The 15,329-nt window shown below is 41.2% G+C and overlaps 1 protein-coding gene across 2 annotated transcripts; it reads left to right on the top strand.

Moving 5' to 3' along the window:
• Positions 1-293: 293 nt before the first annotated feature.
• Positions 294-14,908, top strand: LOC309528766 (cytochrome P450 2K6-like). Of its 2 annotated transcripts, none has more exons than XM_082216402.1 (9): positions 294-679; positions 3,814-3,976; positions 4,245-4,394; positions 4,750-4,910; positions 8,073-8,246; positions 8,932-9,100; positions 13,632-13,816; positions 14,183-14,324; positions 14,706-14,908. In XM_082216402.1, the coding sequence occupies exons 1-9, from the start codon at positions 497-499 to the stop codon at positions 14,891-14,893; spliced, it is 1,515 nt and encodes a 504-aa protein (XP_082072528.1). In that variant the 5' UTR covers positions 294-496; the 3' UTR covers positions 14,894-14,908. The 2 variants fall into 2 exon arrangements, with proteins under 2 accessions (XP_082072528.1, XP_082072529.1); XM_082216403.1 differs by having other exon boundaries at positions 299-679; positions 8,953-9,100.
• Positions 14,909-15,329: the final 421 nt, after the last annotated feature.

Here is a 15,329-nt window from a genome sequence, read left to right as displayed (position 1 = left end):
TTTTACAGCTAATCCTGAGTGACAGGTCTGCAGCCAGATTCAAGAGATCTTGAATTTGTTCTGGAAAGGATTAGTTTGTGGAAGTGGACAGTACCCCCTTGAGTAAACATTAAACTGAAAAGCAAAACATCCAATATACAGCTTTGAATAATTGTGGAGAAGAAGAAGAAAAAATCAGAGGAACAACGCAGGACACTTTCCATTTTACTGGGTAGTTTAATGACTTGCTAGAGACAGTACCTAGCATAATATATATGCTGCTCACTGCAGTTGCAAGACATTGTCCTTGACCAAACTACCCTGTAGCTTTCATTATAACCACTGAATAGTTGTGGAGAAGAAAAAAATTGGAGGGATGGTTTAATGATTCGCTAGAGACATTACATAACATTATATATGGGCTGCTCATTGCAGTTGGTAGACACAGTTGTTGACCGAATTGCACTGTGGCTTTCATTAGAACCACTACCCCCCAAAAATTGCTTGCTGAAACAAAATGGATTGGACGGAGCCAATTCCAGCGTTGTTCCTCTTTATCCTTATGGTTTCCTTTGTTTTGAAACTGGGCACTTTCTGGAACAAGAGCTCCCAAAATCTTCCACCAGGACCGAGGCCTTTACCTCTCATTGGGAATCTCCACATCATGGATCTCAAGAGGCCTTACAGAACCATGTTAAAGGTAAAGCTTCCAGTTCTTCCCATGGCAAGGCTGAGCTGAAGAGTACTGGGGCAGCCAAGTCAGATGAGCAGCGTAATAATAATAATAATAATAATAATAATAATAATAATAATAATACATTTTGTTCTTTTACAGCCTATAAATCTCATCTTTCCTTTGTGTGCAACAGAACCTTCTCTTATCTTTCCCAATAACTAGTCATAGAACCTAGTTGTAATTTATAACTGGTAATTTGAACAAGGTGTCTGGGGGTGTCTGGTGTCGAATCCCGTTTGACTCTGCCTCCATTTTCAAGGATGTAAAAGTGCTAGTACAAACCTTGCCTAGCCCAGCCTCCTCCTTGAGCCTATCTTTCTAAATTAGATTTGAGAGGTGTCATTAAAGGTATAATCACTTTTATCCTTAAAGGTAAAGGGACCCCTGACCATAAGGTCCAGTAGTGGCCGACTCTGGGGTTGCGGCGCTCATCTCGCTTTATTGCCCGAGGGAGCCGGCATACAGCTTCCGGGTCATGTGGCCAGCATGACTAAGCCGCTTCTGGTGAACCAGAGCAGCGCACGGAAACGCCATTTACCTTCCCACCAGAACGGTACCTATTTATCTACTTGCACTTTGACGTGCTTTTGAACTCCTAGGTTGGCAGGGGCAGGGACTGAGCAACGGGAGCTCACTCCATCACAGGGGTTCGAACCACTGACCTTCTGATCGGCAAGTCCTAGGCTCTGTGGTTTAACCCACAGCACCACCCACGTTATCCTTACAACTGCCTATTTTTTCTGGTTTTCTGAGTATTCCTAGCAAATATTTGTGCTGCCACAACTGAATAATAATAATAATTTATTATTTATACTCCGCCCATCTGGCTGGGTTTCCCTGGCCAATCTGGGCAACTCCCAACAGATTAATAACAGGATAAAACATTAAACATTAAACATTAAAACTTACCTAAAAACTACTGCCGTCAGTTGTCTTATAAAAGTCAGATAGTTGTTTATTTCCTTGACATCTGATGGGAGGGCGTTCCACAGTGTGGGTGCCACTACCGAGAAGGCCCTCTGCTGGGTCCCTGTAACCTCACTTCATGCAGTGAGGGAACCGCCAGAAGGCCCTCAAAGCTGGACCTCAGTGTCTGGGCTGAATGATGGGGTAGAGACTCTCCTTCAGGTATACTGGGCCGAGGCCATGTAGGTCTTTAAAGGTCAGCACCAACACTTTGAATTGTGCTTGGAAACGTACCCGGAGCCAACAGTGGCATAGCAAGGTCAGGTGATACCCAGTGTGGGTTTATTGTCACCCCCACACACACACACACCTTGAAATATATACAGTGGAACCTGGTGGCACTGTGGGTTAAACCACTGTGGGTTAAATCAGGACTTGCTGATCAGAAGGTCGGCGGTTCGAATCCCCACGACGGGGTGAGCTCCTACTGCTTGGTCCCTGCTCCTGCCAACCTAGCAGTTTGAAAGCACGTTAAAGTGCAAGTAGATAAATAGCTACCGCTCCGGGGGGGAGGTAAACGGCATTTCCATGTGCTGCTCTGGTTCAACAGAAGTGACTTAGTCATGCTGGTCACATGACCCGGAAATTGTATGCCAGCTTCCTCGGCCAATAAAGCGAGATGAGCGCCACAACCCCAGAGTTGGTCATGACTTGACCTAATGGTCAGGAGTCCCTTTACCTTTACCTTTACCTTTGGTTTAAGAACTTAATTTGTTTGAATATCTGACGGCCAGGAATGATAAACAAGTGATGTTAATGTTTGTAGATGCAGAAAAGGCCTTTGATAATATATCTTGGGAATTTATGATAAAGAATATTGAATTAATGGGCATTGGACAATTGTTTATAAAAGGTATAAAAGCTATATATTCTGATCAAAAAGCAAAATTGATAGTAAATAATATAATAACTGAAAATATTGAAATTACAAAAGGTACAAGACAAGGGTGTCTGCCCTCACCACTATTATTCATATTGGTACTGGAAGAGAAAATGAGAAAATAAAAGGAATTTCAGTTGGCCGGAAAGAACATAAAGTGAAAGTCTTTGCAGACGACTTGGTACTAACTATAGAAGAACCATTAAATAATGCCAAAGAAGTTATTAAAGAAATAGAACAATTTGGACAAGTAGCAGGTTTTAAATTAAACAAAAGGAAGACTAAAATATTAGTTAAAAATATGAAACAAGACTTGGTTGATATGTTGCAGCAGGAAATCGGTATAGAAGTAGTCAAAAAAGTTAAGTATTTAGGAATCTGGTTAACCACAATGAACATAGATTTATTTCAAAATAAATCATCCTGGCGTGCCTGGAGTTATTCAGCAACCACCCATTCAATCACCTTGCCCAAGGATGGAAGATTTGAGACTGGGTGGTGGTTCACCATATTAGCTAGGTCCAAAGATTTGTTTTTTAATAAGTGGTTTTATAACCACCACTTTCAGTGGAGCTGGGAAGGCTCCTTAACAGAGGGAAGCATTCACCACCCCACAGAGCTTTTATGAGCCAGAATGGGCAAGGATGAAGGAGACAGGTGGTCAGTTTCACTCGTCCAAGCAACCTGTCCACGTCCTTGGAGGTAACAGTTTGGAATTGATCCCATGCAACTTGACTAGAGAGGATTCTAGCACTCTCCCGCCCTGGCCCTGCTCCCATGGTGGAGTCTACTGAGCTGGGTGAAAAGGCTAAGCAGCTGTATCATGAGTCCAGCAACTGTTGCTGCTACAGCTATTAGTAACAAATGTCTTGAAGACCATTGTGGCATAGACAATGCTCTTTTACTTTATCATTATGTTATTTGGATTCTGTTTTGCATGGTGATTTGCAAAGATACAAAAAGGGAATTCATTCCACAAAATTACTATTCTTAAGGCATATGTTTTCAGCTCGGTCCAAGGCACAATGACATGGAAGTAATTTCTACTAAGTTCAATAGTAGTTATTGAAAAAAGCTGAAAATAATAGTAAAACTTTGCTACTAGATTCTGTGGAATGTATAAAAGAGTCTTTTCTCTTACGTAAATGTGCAAGCTAATGCAGTCTTGGTTCTTTCAGAGATGATGTACATTAATATATTCTTTGGGTATGCCAGAACTCTCTTTCTCACTTTTTCTTCTGTTGAATTCCAGTTGTCAAAGCAGTATGGCCCTGTCTTCAGCATCCAAATGGGACCCCGGAAAACTGTGGTGTTGACAGGATATGAGACAGTAAAGGAGGCTCTGGTTAATCAGGCGGACGCATTTGCTGACAGGCCCATCGTTCCAATGTTTCAAGAGCTTGCACAAGGCTTAGGTGAGGCACCTCCCTTTCTATTGGAACTTGTAATGCTTGCAGACACACACAGGTCCCACAAGGTGAACACAATCTGTTCCCAAGAAATGGTTTGTAAGATGAGTGTGTTCTCAGTTCTTGCTCTGATGGCACAGCTGCCAGCTCCGAAATCTGAATGGGAGAATAGCTGGGATCCATTCTCAGTTCCATGGAAGAAATGCAGAACACAATTTATTGATATTTTGGTGCAATGGCCATGCAGACATAAAACCTTTCCTCCCATTTTTAGGTGTAACTTTGTCTAATGGTGAGAACTGGAAAGTCATGCGGCGGTTTGCTTTGAGCACATTACGGGACTACGGAATGGGAAAGAGGACCATAGAAGATAGAATTGTTGAGGAATGCAGTGTCCTGATAAAGAAATTTGAATCTTATGAAGGTGGGTTGGTGTTTTCCTCTGGTGCATAGCTACACTACCATAGTTTAAAGGTGCCAAGACTATTGTGTTACATATTCCTAACTTCCAGAAGCACAGCTCCCAGGGTTCCCTGCAATTGGTCTGTTCCTGTAATGTGCAGATTGCACTGCAACAACTCCTGTGACTTCCAAGCATTTCTTAGCCCAGCTATGGCCACGTCCAGCAGCACTTAGGATCAGTTTCTTTGATAAAGGAGGTCTACACATGGGTAAGCTGCCAGTAGGGATTTAAGGCAACAATGAGCAGACTTAAAAACAATGTCCTTTCCATACTTGGAATTTCAACAGAATATTTTTGTTTAACTGTTTATGTCTAGGTAACCCATTTGAAACCACCTCAATTATGAATGCAGCTGTTGCCAATATTATAGTGTCCATACTACTAGACAAGCGATTTGATTATGAAGATTCCACATACATAAGACTTCTGAAGTTGAACAATGAAAATATCCGGCTTTTCGGAAGCCCTTCAGTCACGGTAATCTATTTTTTACAATTAAAACAAACAAACAAACAAACAAACAGTTCATTGTAATGGCAGTGTGTGCAAAGTGGGCAGGGCAACATGGTTATTGTATATTGTTCAGGATTCAGTACAAAACACAGAATATAGATACCTTGAGATACCTGCTGGTGATTCGAAATATTTAGAAAACTCACACGGCACAGTCATCTCGTAACTACAACAAAGTCTCTTTTGCAAACACGTGTCAGCGAAGCTCTGATTCTGGCAGGAGGAGAAGAAGCACAGGGAGAGGACAGTTAACAGCAGAAAGCAGAGAGGAGGGGGAAAGCAGCTGTAATCTGAGCTCTGAGCAAAGGGAGTGACAGAGGTGTGAGAACTCCAATAGTGGGCAAGACATTGGAATGCAGGAAATACTCTCTGCCAAATCTCGTAGGATTTCAAAAGTGGCAGAGCTGCCACCGGAAGAAAAGGTGGGAGCTTCCGTTCGGGGGAAGGGGGAGGAGCTCAGTCTGGGCAACTGTATCTTCTGGGGAGGACGATGAGTAGAGGAGCTCCGTCCTAGTTTGTTGTTTTAGCAATTAACAGCCAGTGTTGACTTGCATTTGTGGGAGAGACCAAGCTGTAACAACACGCTTCCTGGCCTCACTGCCATCGGGACTCCAAGGACGAGGAAGAAGAAGTGATTGTATCTTCCATGATGGCTCAGAAGTAATAGTAATAATAATAATAATAATAATAATAATAATAATAATAATAATAATAATTTATTAATGATGTATTAATAATAATTAATATCAGAAGTAATAATAATAATAATTTATTAATAATTTATTATTATTATAATTTATTATTATTGGTTGATGATCTCCGGCGGGCTAGGGACAAAGGTGAGAGCTGTTTCCTAGTTCTGCTGGATCTCTCAGCGGCGTTTGATACCATCGGCCATAGCATCCTTCTGGACCGTCTTGAGGGGCTGGGAGCTGGGGGCACTGTTATACAGTGGTTCCGCTCCTTCCTCCTGGGCCGTGTTCAGAAAGTGGTGGTGGGGGATGAGTGTTCAGACCCCTGGGCTCTCACTTGTGGGGTGCCTCAGGGTTCTGTCCTCTCCCACATGCTTTTCAACATTTACATGCGGCCGCTGGGAGAGATCATCAGGAGGTTTGGGCTGGGTGTTCATCAGTATGCGGATGATACCCAGCTCTACCTCTCTTTTAAATCAGAACCAGTGAAGGCGGTGAAGGTCCTGTGTGAGTGTCTGGAGGCGGTTGGAGGATGGATGGCGGCTAACAGATTGAGGTTGAATCCTGACAAGACAGAAGTACTGTTTTTGGGGGACAGGAGGCGGGCAGGTGTGGAGGATTCCCTGGTCCTGAATGGGGTAACTGTGCCCCTGAAGGACCAGGTGCGCAGCCTGGGAGTCATTTTGGACTCACAGCTGTCCATGGAGGCACAGGTCAAATCTGTGTCCAGGGCAGCTGTTTACCAGCTCCATCTGGTACGTAGGCTGAGACCCTATCTGCCCGCGGACTGTCTCGCCAGAGTGGTGCATGCTCTGGTTATCTCCCGCTTGGACTACTGCAATGCACTTTACGTGGGGCTACCTTTGAAGGTGACTCGGAAACTACAACTAATCCAGAATGCAGCAGCTAGACTTGTGACTGGGAGCGGCCGCCGAGACCATATAACACCGGTCTTGAAAGACCTGCATTGGCTCCCAGTACGTTTCCGAGCACAATTCAAAGTGTTGGTGCTGACCTTTAAAGCCCTAAACGGCCTCGGTCCAGTATACCTGAAGGAGCGTCTCCACCCCCATCATTCTTCCCGGACGCTGAGGTCCAGCGCCGAGGGCCTTCTGGCGGTTCCCTCATTGCGAGAAGTTTTTAACGTGTGATATTTTATTGTATTTTTGGTTTTTATGGAAGCCGCCCAGAGTGGCTGGGGAGGCCCAGCCAGATGGGCGGGGTATAAATAATAAATTATTATTATTATTATTATTATTATTATTATTATTATTATTATTATTAATACCCCGCCCATCTGGCTGAGTTTCCCCAGCCACTCTGGGCGGCTCACAATCAGTGTTAAAAACAGTACAGCGTTACATATTAAAAACTTCCCTGAACAGGGCTGCCTTAAGATGTCTTCTGAATCTCAGGTAATTATTTATCTCTTTGACATCTGATGGGAGGGCGTTCCACAGGGCGGGCGCCACTGCCGAGAAGGCCCTCTGCCTGGTTCCCTGTAACCTCACTTATCGCAATGAGGGAACCGCCAGAAGGCCCTCGGCGCTGGATCTCAGTGTCCGGGCAGAACGATGGGGGTGGAGACGCTCCTTCAGGTATACAGGACCGAGGCCGTTTAGGGCTTTAAAGGTCAGCACCAACACTTTGAATCGTGCTCGGAAACGTACTGGGAGCCAATGCAGATCTCTCAAGACCGGTGTTATGTGGTCCCGGCGGCCACTCCCAGTCACCAGTCTAGCTGCCGCATTCTGGATTAATTGCAGTTTCCGGGTCACCTTCAAAGGTAGCCCCACGTAGAGCGCATTGCAGTAGTCCAAGCGTGAGATAACTAGAGCATGCACCACTCTGGCGAGACAGTTCGCGGGCAGGTAGGGTCTTAGCCTGCGTACCAGGTGGAGCTGGTAAACAGCTGCCCTGGACACAGAGTTAACCTGTGCCTCCATGGACAGCTGTGAGTCCAAAATGACTCCCAGGCTGCGCACCTGGTCCTTCAGGGGCACAGTTACCCCATTCAAGACCAGGGAATCCCCCACACCAACCCGCTCCCTGTCCCCCAAAAACAGTACTTCTGTCTTGTCAGGATTCAACCTCAATCTGTAAGCCGCCATCCATCCTCCAACCGCCTCCAGGCACTCACACAGGACCTTCACCGCCTTCACTGGTTCTGATTTAAAGGAGAGGTAGAGCTGGGGCCTCCAAGGGCAGTTCTCCCTCTCTGAAGATGAACCTCCAGAGGAGAACTGCCATAGTGTATTATCCTGGGGTTGCACATAAATTATGCAGTCCTGAGGTAGCCCTAACCCCATTTCAAATGCCATTCAAGAGTTTTGTTTGTATTTGGACAACCATGCTTTGAGAGACGCAGTTGAGAGAACTGCATTGAGCTTTCCTAATGTCTCTTTTTCTTTTTTTCACATTTTTATCCTTTCAGCTGTATAACATGTTTCCTGCTCTTGGTTTTCTTCTGGGGGCTCGTAAGACTGTCATCCAAAACAGAGATGAGCTGTTTGCCTTCATAAATGCCACCTTCATAAAACACCTCAGAGATCTGGATGAAAATGACCAGAGGAGCTTTATTGACACATTTCTTATCCGACAGCAAGAGGTAATGGAATCGTTTAAGTTGGAGCAGAATAAACGTTGACATTTTCAATTCGTGTTTTCAGGGTATATTTGCAAGTGAATGCATAAGTTGTAGTCAGGAAGTCTCACTTCAGAAGGGACCAACCTGGCATACTTCCTACCATTTCCCAATAGTCAGCCGTTGTTAATGTGTTACAGAAGTTGCCTCTGCAGGGGCAAAGGTTGTGTGCTCACCAGCATTTCTGAAAAAAATCCCTGATCGAGAAAACTGGATCAAAGAGCTGGATTGGCAAGCTTCCCTGATCTCCACTCTCAGCTGTGACTATGGAGGAGCAAGACGTTTTGGGGTATTGATGCTAAGCCCCTCCATCTTAGGCTTGGGTTATATGTATATGTATATGTATATGTATATGTATATGTATATGTATATGTATATGTATATGTATATGTATTTACACGCACATATATATGCGTGGCGTGCTCTGGTCCATGGGGTCACGAAGAGTCGGACACGACTAAACAACAACAACATATATGTGTGTAAATAAACCCTATACCACCATGATGGCATAGTCTGAAAAACCTGGAATGTCTCACTGCTCAGTGATTGGGGTGATATGAAATGATACTTTGGATCATCGGGTCCAGTCAGTTATTCATTCTTTTCTTTGCACATGAAATTTTCTCACTCCATTCTTTTTAACCAGTTCATACTCTTTGCATCCCAGGAGGAGAAGAAAAACAAGACGAATGCTTATTTCCACAACAGAAACTTAATAGTTATTGTGGCCAACTTATTTGCTGCTGGCACAGAGACCACTGCTACCACACTGCGCTGGGGACTGTTACTAATGATGAAATATCCTGAAATTCAGAGTGAGTGTTTTTCATTGGGTTGGCTCCCATCATTCTGAGAAAGCTTAATTTCAGTTATATGTAACTATCAAAGAGCGAAAATATTTATAATATTCAATCATAAGTTTAACATTTTAATCTGATCTCGCTTCACCCTCTTTCTGTGGTTCTTTGCATTTCGTTTCATCTTCCTGTGTACTCCAAATTATCTCAACATATTCTTTTAGATATATATTCCCATATATATCCAATATATATATTGAAACTGCAGGTTTTTACATTAATCCTGCCAAGGTCTTAGTAAATTGGCCTGTAGTTCTTTATAATGTTTGGGTCCATTCCTTGTTTTGGTAGTACAGTGGTTCCTCTGGTTACGTACTTAATTTGTTCCGGAGGTCCGTTCTTAACCTGAAACTGTTCTTAACCGGAAGTACCACTTTAGCTAATGGGCCTCCTGCTGCCGCTGCGCCGCTGCTGCACGATTTCTGTTCTCATCCTGAAGCAAAGTTCTTAACCTAAGGTATTATTTCTGGGTTAGCGGAGTCTGTAACCTGAAGCGTATGTAACCTGAAGCGTATGTAACCCGAGGTACCGCTGTATGGTTATCAACGCTTCATGCCAAGAGTCAGATGTTAAGTTGTGGGTGAACATATCAGACGACACAGCGGTTCTTCAAACAGCTCTTGTTTATTCACAGGCCAGAACAGAACTGAACTGAAGGGTTCAGCCAGCCTGCTTATATAGAGCTCCACTAGAACGCAACAGGAACCATTTTCTGTAACTAGCCAATCATTGAATGTCACTTTCGATCCCTTATTTGCATATGTGGACCTGAACTATCTACAGTATCCCCTTGCTGGCCCAGGGTGAGAACTTCAGTACATAACATCAGGGATTTTCCCTTCTTCCATTATCTCATCTTTTTAACTCTAGAGATTACTACTTCTTCTAGTTTCTTGTAATAAATAGTCAGTATTCCGTCTGGGCCTGGTGATTTCCCAGTTTCCATTTTCCTTATCACTTCTCTTATTTCTTCCGAGCTTATGCACGAGTTTAAATTGCTAAATTCCTTACCATCTATTTCAGGGATTTTGTTTTCTCTTACATACTCTTTAATTTTATTCTTATCCTTACCTTCCAATTCATATAATTTTTTATAAAAGTTCCTAAACATCGTTTTTATTTGGTCTGGATCTGTAATTTCTTTTCCTTGTTCAATAATCTTATTATAACCCTATCCGCTTGTTTCTCCTTTGTTAACCAAGACAACATTCTACCAGGTTTATTTGCCGATTCAAAATACCTTTGTTTTGTCCATTTGATCTTATTTTCCACCTCTTTGTTTATTAAATTAATTAGTTGGGATTGTAGAATTTTAATATTTTGGATTATACTTTCTTGTTTTGGATTTTTAAACAATTCTTTTTCATTCTCCCTTATCTGTTTATTGATTTCCATAGTATCATTTGCTTTAGCCTTCCTTATTCTTGCCATTTGTTGTATTGTATTGTTGTATTCCAATTCCTCTCATATAGGCTTTACTGGTATCCCAAATGATTTTCCTGTCAGTCCCATGTCTCTCATTAATTTCGAAAAATTCCTTCAACAATTCCCTCATTTTATTCACCTTTTGCTCATCTCTCCATACCTCATCATTCATCCTCCACCTACCTCTCGTATGTTTTTTAAATTGTATGTGTATAGTAACTGGATTATGGTCTGAGAGAGATTTGTTCAGAATCTCTGCTTTTACCAAGCTCAGTGTCAATTTCTTATTTCTTTCGGATTTTCCACAACTCTATCTCCTACATTTATTCTATTAATGCAGGTTTTTTCTTTATTTGCCAAGCTAATAGTTTCCCTGGCTTGTCAGCCTGTTGAAATTGTTTCTGTTTTAAATATTTAATTTTCCTCTCTATTTCTTGATCTATTATCATTGAATATTGCATTTGCAACATCTTGATTTCCTGTTTCACTATCTCTTTGCAAGGGGAATTTATTAATTCTTTTCCTTTCCCTTTTATTTCTTGTAAAAAATTCTTGTTTTTTCCTGCTCTCCTTTATTTCTTGTCTATGCCCTTTGGAGTGTAAAAAAACGCCCCCACGCTACCACTTTACTTGCATCCCATCCCACCTTTAAATCTGTCTCTTGGTTTAAAATACAGTGGTACCTCAGTTTCCAAACATCTTCGTTGAGGAACATTATAGTTTTAGAATGGCTTCCTCTGAGTGTATATGTTATTTTTCTCAGTTTTCTCTATTAAATTCCCAGACTGCCATTTGTGACTCAGTTTTTGAATGTTTTAGAACTTGAACAGTATTCCTGAACAGATTATGTACAAAAACTGAAGTACCACTGTAATTTCAAAATAACCTCAGGTTAAGAACGGTTTCAGGTTAAGAACGGACCTCCAGAATGAATTAAGTTCGTAACCAGAGGTTCCACTGTATTCCAAAGCTTTAAATATATAAAGTCCTAGGGGACATTGTCAAATGCTTTCTCAGAGTCTAAAAATATTAAAGCTGCCCGTTTTTCATTTCTCACTACTAAATATTTTATTACATCAATTATGTTTCTATTATTATTATCTTTCATTTGTCTTCCCAGCAAAAATCCAGCCTGATCTTGATGGATTCCCACTTTTAATACAGTTTTCAACCTATTAGCTAATATGTCTGAAAACAGTTTATAATTGTTATTCAACAATGAAATAGGTCGATAGCTCTTAACCAGCTTTGGATCTCTATTTTGCTTATGAATCAAAGTTATGTATGCACTCTTCCGGGATTTGGGTAACTCTCCTATATTCAAAGAGATATTCATAATATCTTTTATAGGTTGCATTAGGTAATCTTGTAATTTTTCTTATAATGATTTGCTGAAACTTCATCAGATCCAGGTGCCTTCCCTAATTTTGCGTGTAAAATAGCTTGCTATAATTCCATCATTGTGACAGGTCCATTAAGAAATGATGTTCTTATTTCTTTCGGATTTTCCACAACTGTACCTCCTGCATTTATTCTATAAATGCAGGTTTTTTCTTGTTTCTTCTTTATTTACCTACATAATAGTTTCCCTGGCTCGTTAGCCTTCTCAAATTGTTTCTGTTTTAAATATTTAATTTTCCACTCTATTTCCTTGTTTATTATCATTGAATATTGCAATTGCAACATCTCGTTATCCTGTTTCACTATCTCTTTTTGAGAGGGATTTATTAATTCTTTTCCTTTTCCTTTTATTTCTCCTAAAATTTCTTGTTTTTTTCTGCTCTCATATTTCTTCTGTATGCGCTTCGCTGTGTAAACAAAAAACCAAAAAACACCCCACATTACCACTTTACGGGCATCCCGTACCACCTTTGAATCTGCCTCTTGGTTCAAATTAATTTCAAAATAACCCTTTAATTTTTTGCCCCTTTTTCTAATATTTCTTGATCATTTAATAAATTTTCATTTAGTCTCCATCTCTTCGGGAAACTTGTCCCTGTTCTTAATTCCACTATTATAGAGTCATAGTCTCATAATGTTCTTGATAGAATTTCTGCCCTCTTTACTTTAGAATACAAATCTTTAGAAGTCCATACAGAGTCTTTTCAGCTTGCAGAATAATTCGCAGTCAAATAAAATGTACATTGTCCTTTGGGTGTCTTTCTCTCCAAATGTCAATTAAACTTAAATTGTCAGTCATCCTAAAAAAGGCATTCAGTAGCTTGCCTTCTTTTGTTTCATTTTTTCTCCTAGTCCTGTCCCAATCCAGGGAGGCTACACCATTCATATCGCCCATCCAAATCACCTTTTCATTCAAATGTTCAAATAATATTTCTTCCAGCCTCTTTTAAAAATAGTATTTTTTTTCTCATTAGGTGCATACACACCTAATGCGTTAATAATACTTTTTCTCCATGTGACGGTATCTAAGTTATCAATATTCTTCCATGTTCATCTTTGAATAATTGCTTTGGGTCCAACCCTGGTTTTATACACATTACAACTCCTCTCTTATTTGTTGTATCAGAAGGTACAAAGTCATTTCCTACCCTTTTATTTAACTTTTATTTATCCAAGTTTAACTTCTTTGCAACATGTTCAATTTTCTTCATTTAGTCTTATTATTTAGCCTATTTATATTTCAAGTTAGGATTTTCAAAACCATCTTGTTCCATATTCATTTCTCTTTCACCTCCACTTCTCTTGAATCTTCCTCTTCCTGTCCAGCTTCCCTTCCAAATGCTCTTTCTCCAGCTAACTCTTGCCCATATTTTCTCCAAAATTTGTCTGGCTCTGTAGGATCACGAAATCTTTGTTTTTGACCTTTAAATGTAAAACATACCACTTCAGGATATTCCCAGCGGTGATATTTTAATAATCATCCTGGATGAATTTCTCTCCCTCAGTGTATCAGGTTATTGGCTAAAATGTTTGTCCTGTTTTAAAAATACCTGTATCATATTCTAGAGATTGAATTTGTGAGTCGACAGAATTGGAGAACCAGCCAAAATAAAAGAGATAAGCTGAGCAGAAAAATAAACGTTGTTCTTTTTGTTGCTGCCAGTAAAGGTCCAAGAAGAAATTGCAAAGGTGGTTGGATCTTCTCAGCCAAGGATTGAACACCGAACAAAAATGCCTTATACAGATGCCGTGGTCCATGAGATCCAGAGATTTGCCAATGTTAACCCAACCAACCTGCCACATGCCACGACTACAGATGTTACCCTCAATGGCTACTTCATTCCAAAGGTGATCCATTTCACTAAACTGCTGCCCACTAGTTACAATATATTTAAAGGCTTTCCTGGGAGTAAGCCCCTTGGACTTCAGTGTGGGTGACATCTGTGCAGACTTGTATAGGATTGCACTGCAAGCATGCAATCTATCCTTCGGAAGGTGTCAGGCATCAGCTTCAACCCATTAAACAGATCTCAGTGGGAAGGAGCACAAGGTTGGAAATTAAACCATTTCTAGTGGGGGATCATGGTTTATATGTTAAGTTTGTCAGACTAATGGCATTTCTCAAATGAACTCAAATCTCATTTCTCTTGCACTCAATATTTATTGTAGAGGAATATACTTTATTTTAAAATAACTCTTCTTTTGCCTTTGCAGGGGACATTCATCATACCATTGCTGTCCTCTGTGCTGCATGATGAATCTCAATGGGAGAAACCACATAAATTCTATCCTGAGCATTTTCTTAATTCTGATGGAAAATTCGTAAAGAGAGATGCTTTCATGCCTTTCTCTACGGGTAACTTTTTTTCTACTTTTGTGTATATCTGCAGTGTGTGCTTAGTCAATGGGATTTTTACATGTCTGCAATGTAGCCTATTGTGCAAATGAAAGAATCACATCTGTTGCTGTGGCCATTTATGCCACTAGATCTGGCCACCATTGGTGGGCGGCCCCTGGAATGTTGCTCACCAGGGAATGGGGCCTTCAGGCTGAAAAGACACCCCCCCCCCCAGTTTTCAGCATTGCAGAATGGCTAGTATTGGGAGTTCATAATTCTTTTAAGATGGGCACCGTGAGCTGTTATTTTATCTCTGCATTTCCTTCTGCTTCAAAATATTAGGGATGTTATTAAGCAACTGCTAAACCCAGTTTCTCTGCTGCCTATGTTTCCTTACAGGTCGGAGAGCATGTATAGGTGAGACTCTTGCCAAAATGGAGCTCTTCCTCTTCTTCACAAGTCTCCTGCAGAAATTCACCTTCCAGCCACCCCCTGGAACATCTCAAGAAGACCTGGACCTTACTCCTGCTGTTGGGCTTACAACATCGCCCATGCCCCACCAGCTCTGTGCTCTGCCACGTTTCTAAGACTCACAAACTCCTGGCTTGGGTATTTGGGTTGAGTAGCCTATGGGTGGAATTGATCTGTGCTTTGTCACAAATCTTAAGTGTTCCCTTTTACCTGCCATACTGCTGAATACCATGAAACTAGCATTGGAGCATCTCTTATTTAAAACCTGGCCCTGAGTTCTTATGACACTTGGGGCATAGAGATCAACCAACAAAGCTGGTTCATTTATTCCCATGTTTACATATCCTTTCATATTCCCAAGTAGATATGCAGAGTATTGTGACCGAGACGAAAAAGGGTCCGGAAACCATGCCTTATGAGGAATGGTTGAGGAAGTTGGGTATGTTAACATCTGTGGCTGCAATGTATGCTGATTCTGAACTGTATTTGTTGATGTCAGGCAATGGCTTTGTTTCCTCCGTGTTCTTTAAAAAGTCTGTCATAATAGATCTG

This window comes from Podarcis vaucheri, assembly GCF_965113315.1.
Source record: "Podarcis vaucheri genome assembly, chromosome: 3".
NCBI lineage: Eukaryota > Metazoa > Chordata > Lepidosauria > Squamata > Lacertidae > Podarcis > Podarcis vaucheri.
The sequence above is the reverse complement of the archived record's forward strand: the minus strand, read 5'-3'. Positions and strand labels throughout refer to the sequence as shown.

Coding starts and splice junctions, on each gene's coding strand:
- LOC309528766 (XM_082216402.1), top strand. CDS start 497: ATGGATTGGACGGAGCCAATTCCAGCGTTGTTCCTCTTTATCCTTATG. Junction 8,247..8,931: donor TTCTTATCCGACAGCAAGAG/GTAATGGAATCG, acceptor CTTTTTAACCAG/TTCATACTCTTTGCATCCCA. Junction 9,101..13,631: donor GAAATATCCTGAAATTCAGA/GTGAGTGTTTTT, acceptor TGTTGCTGCCAG/TAAAGGTCCAAGAAGAAATT.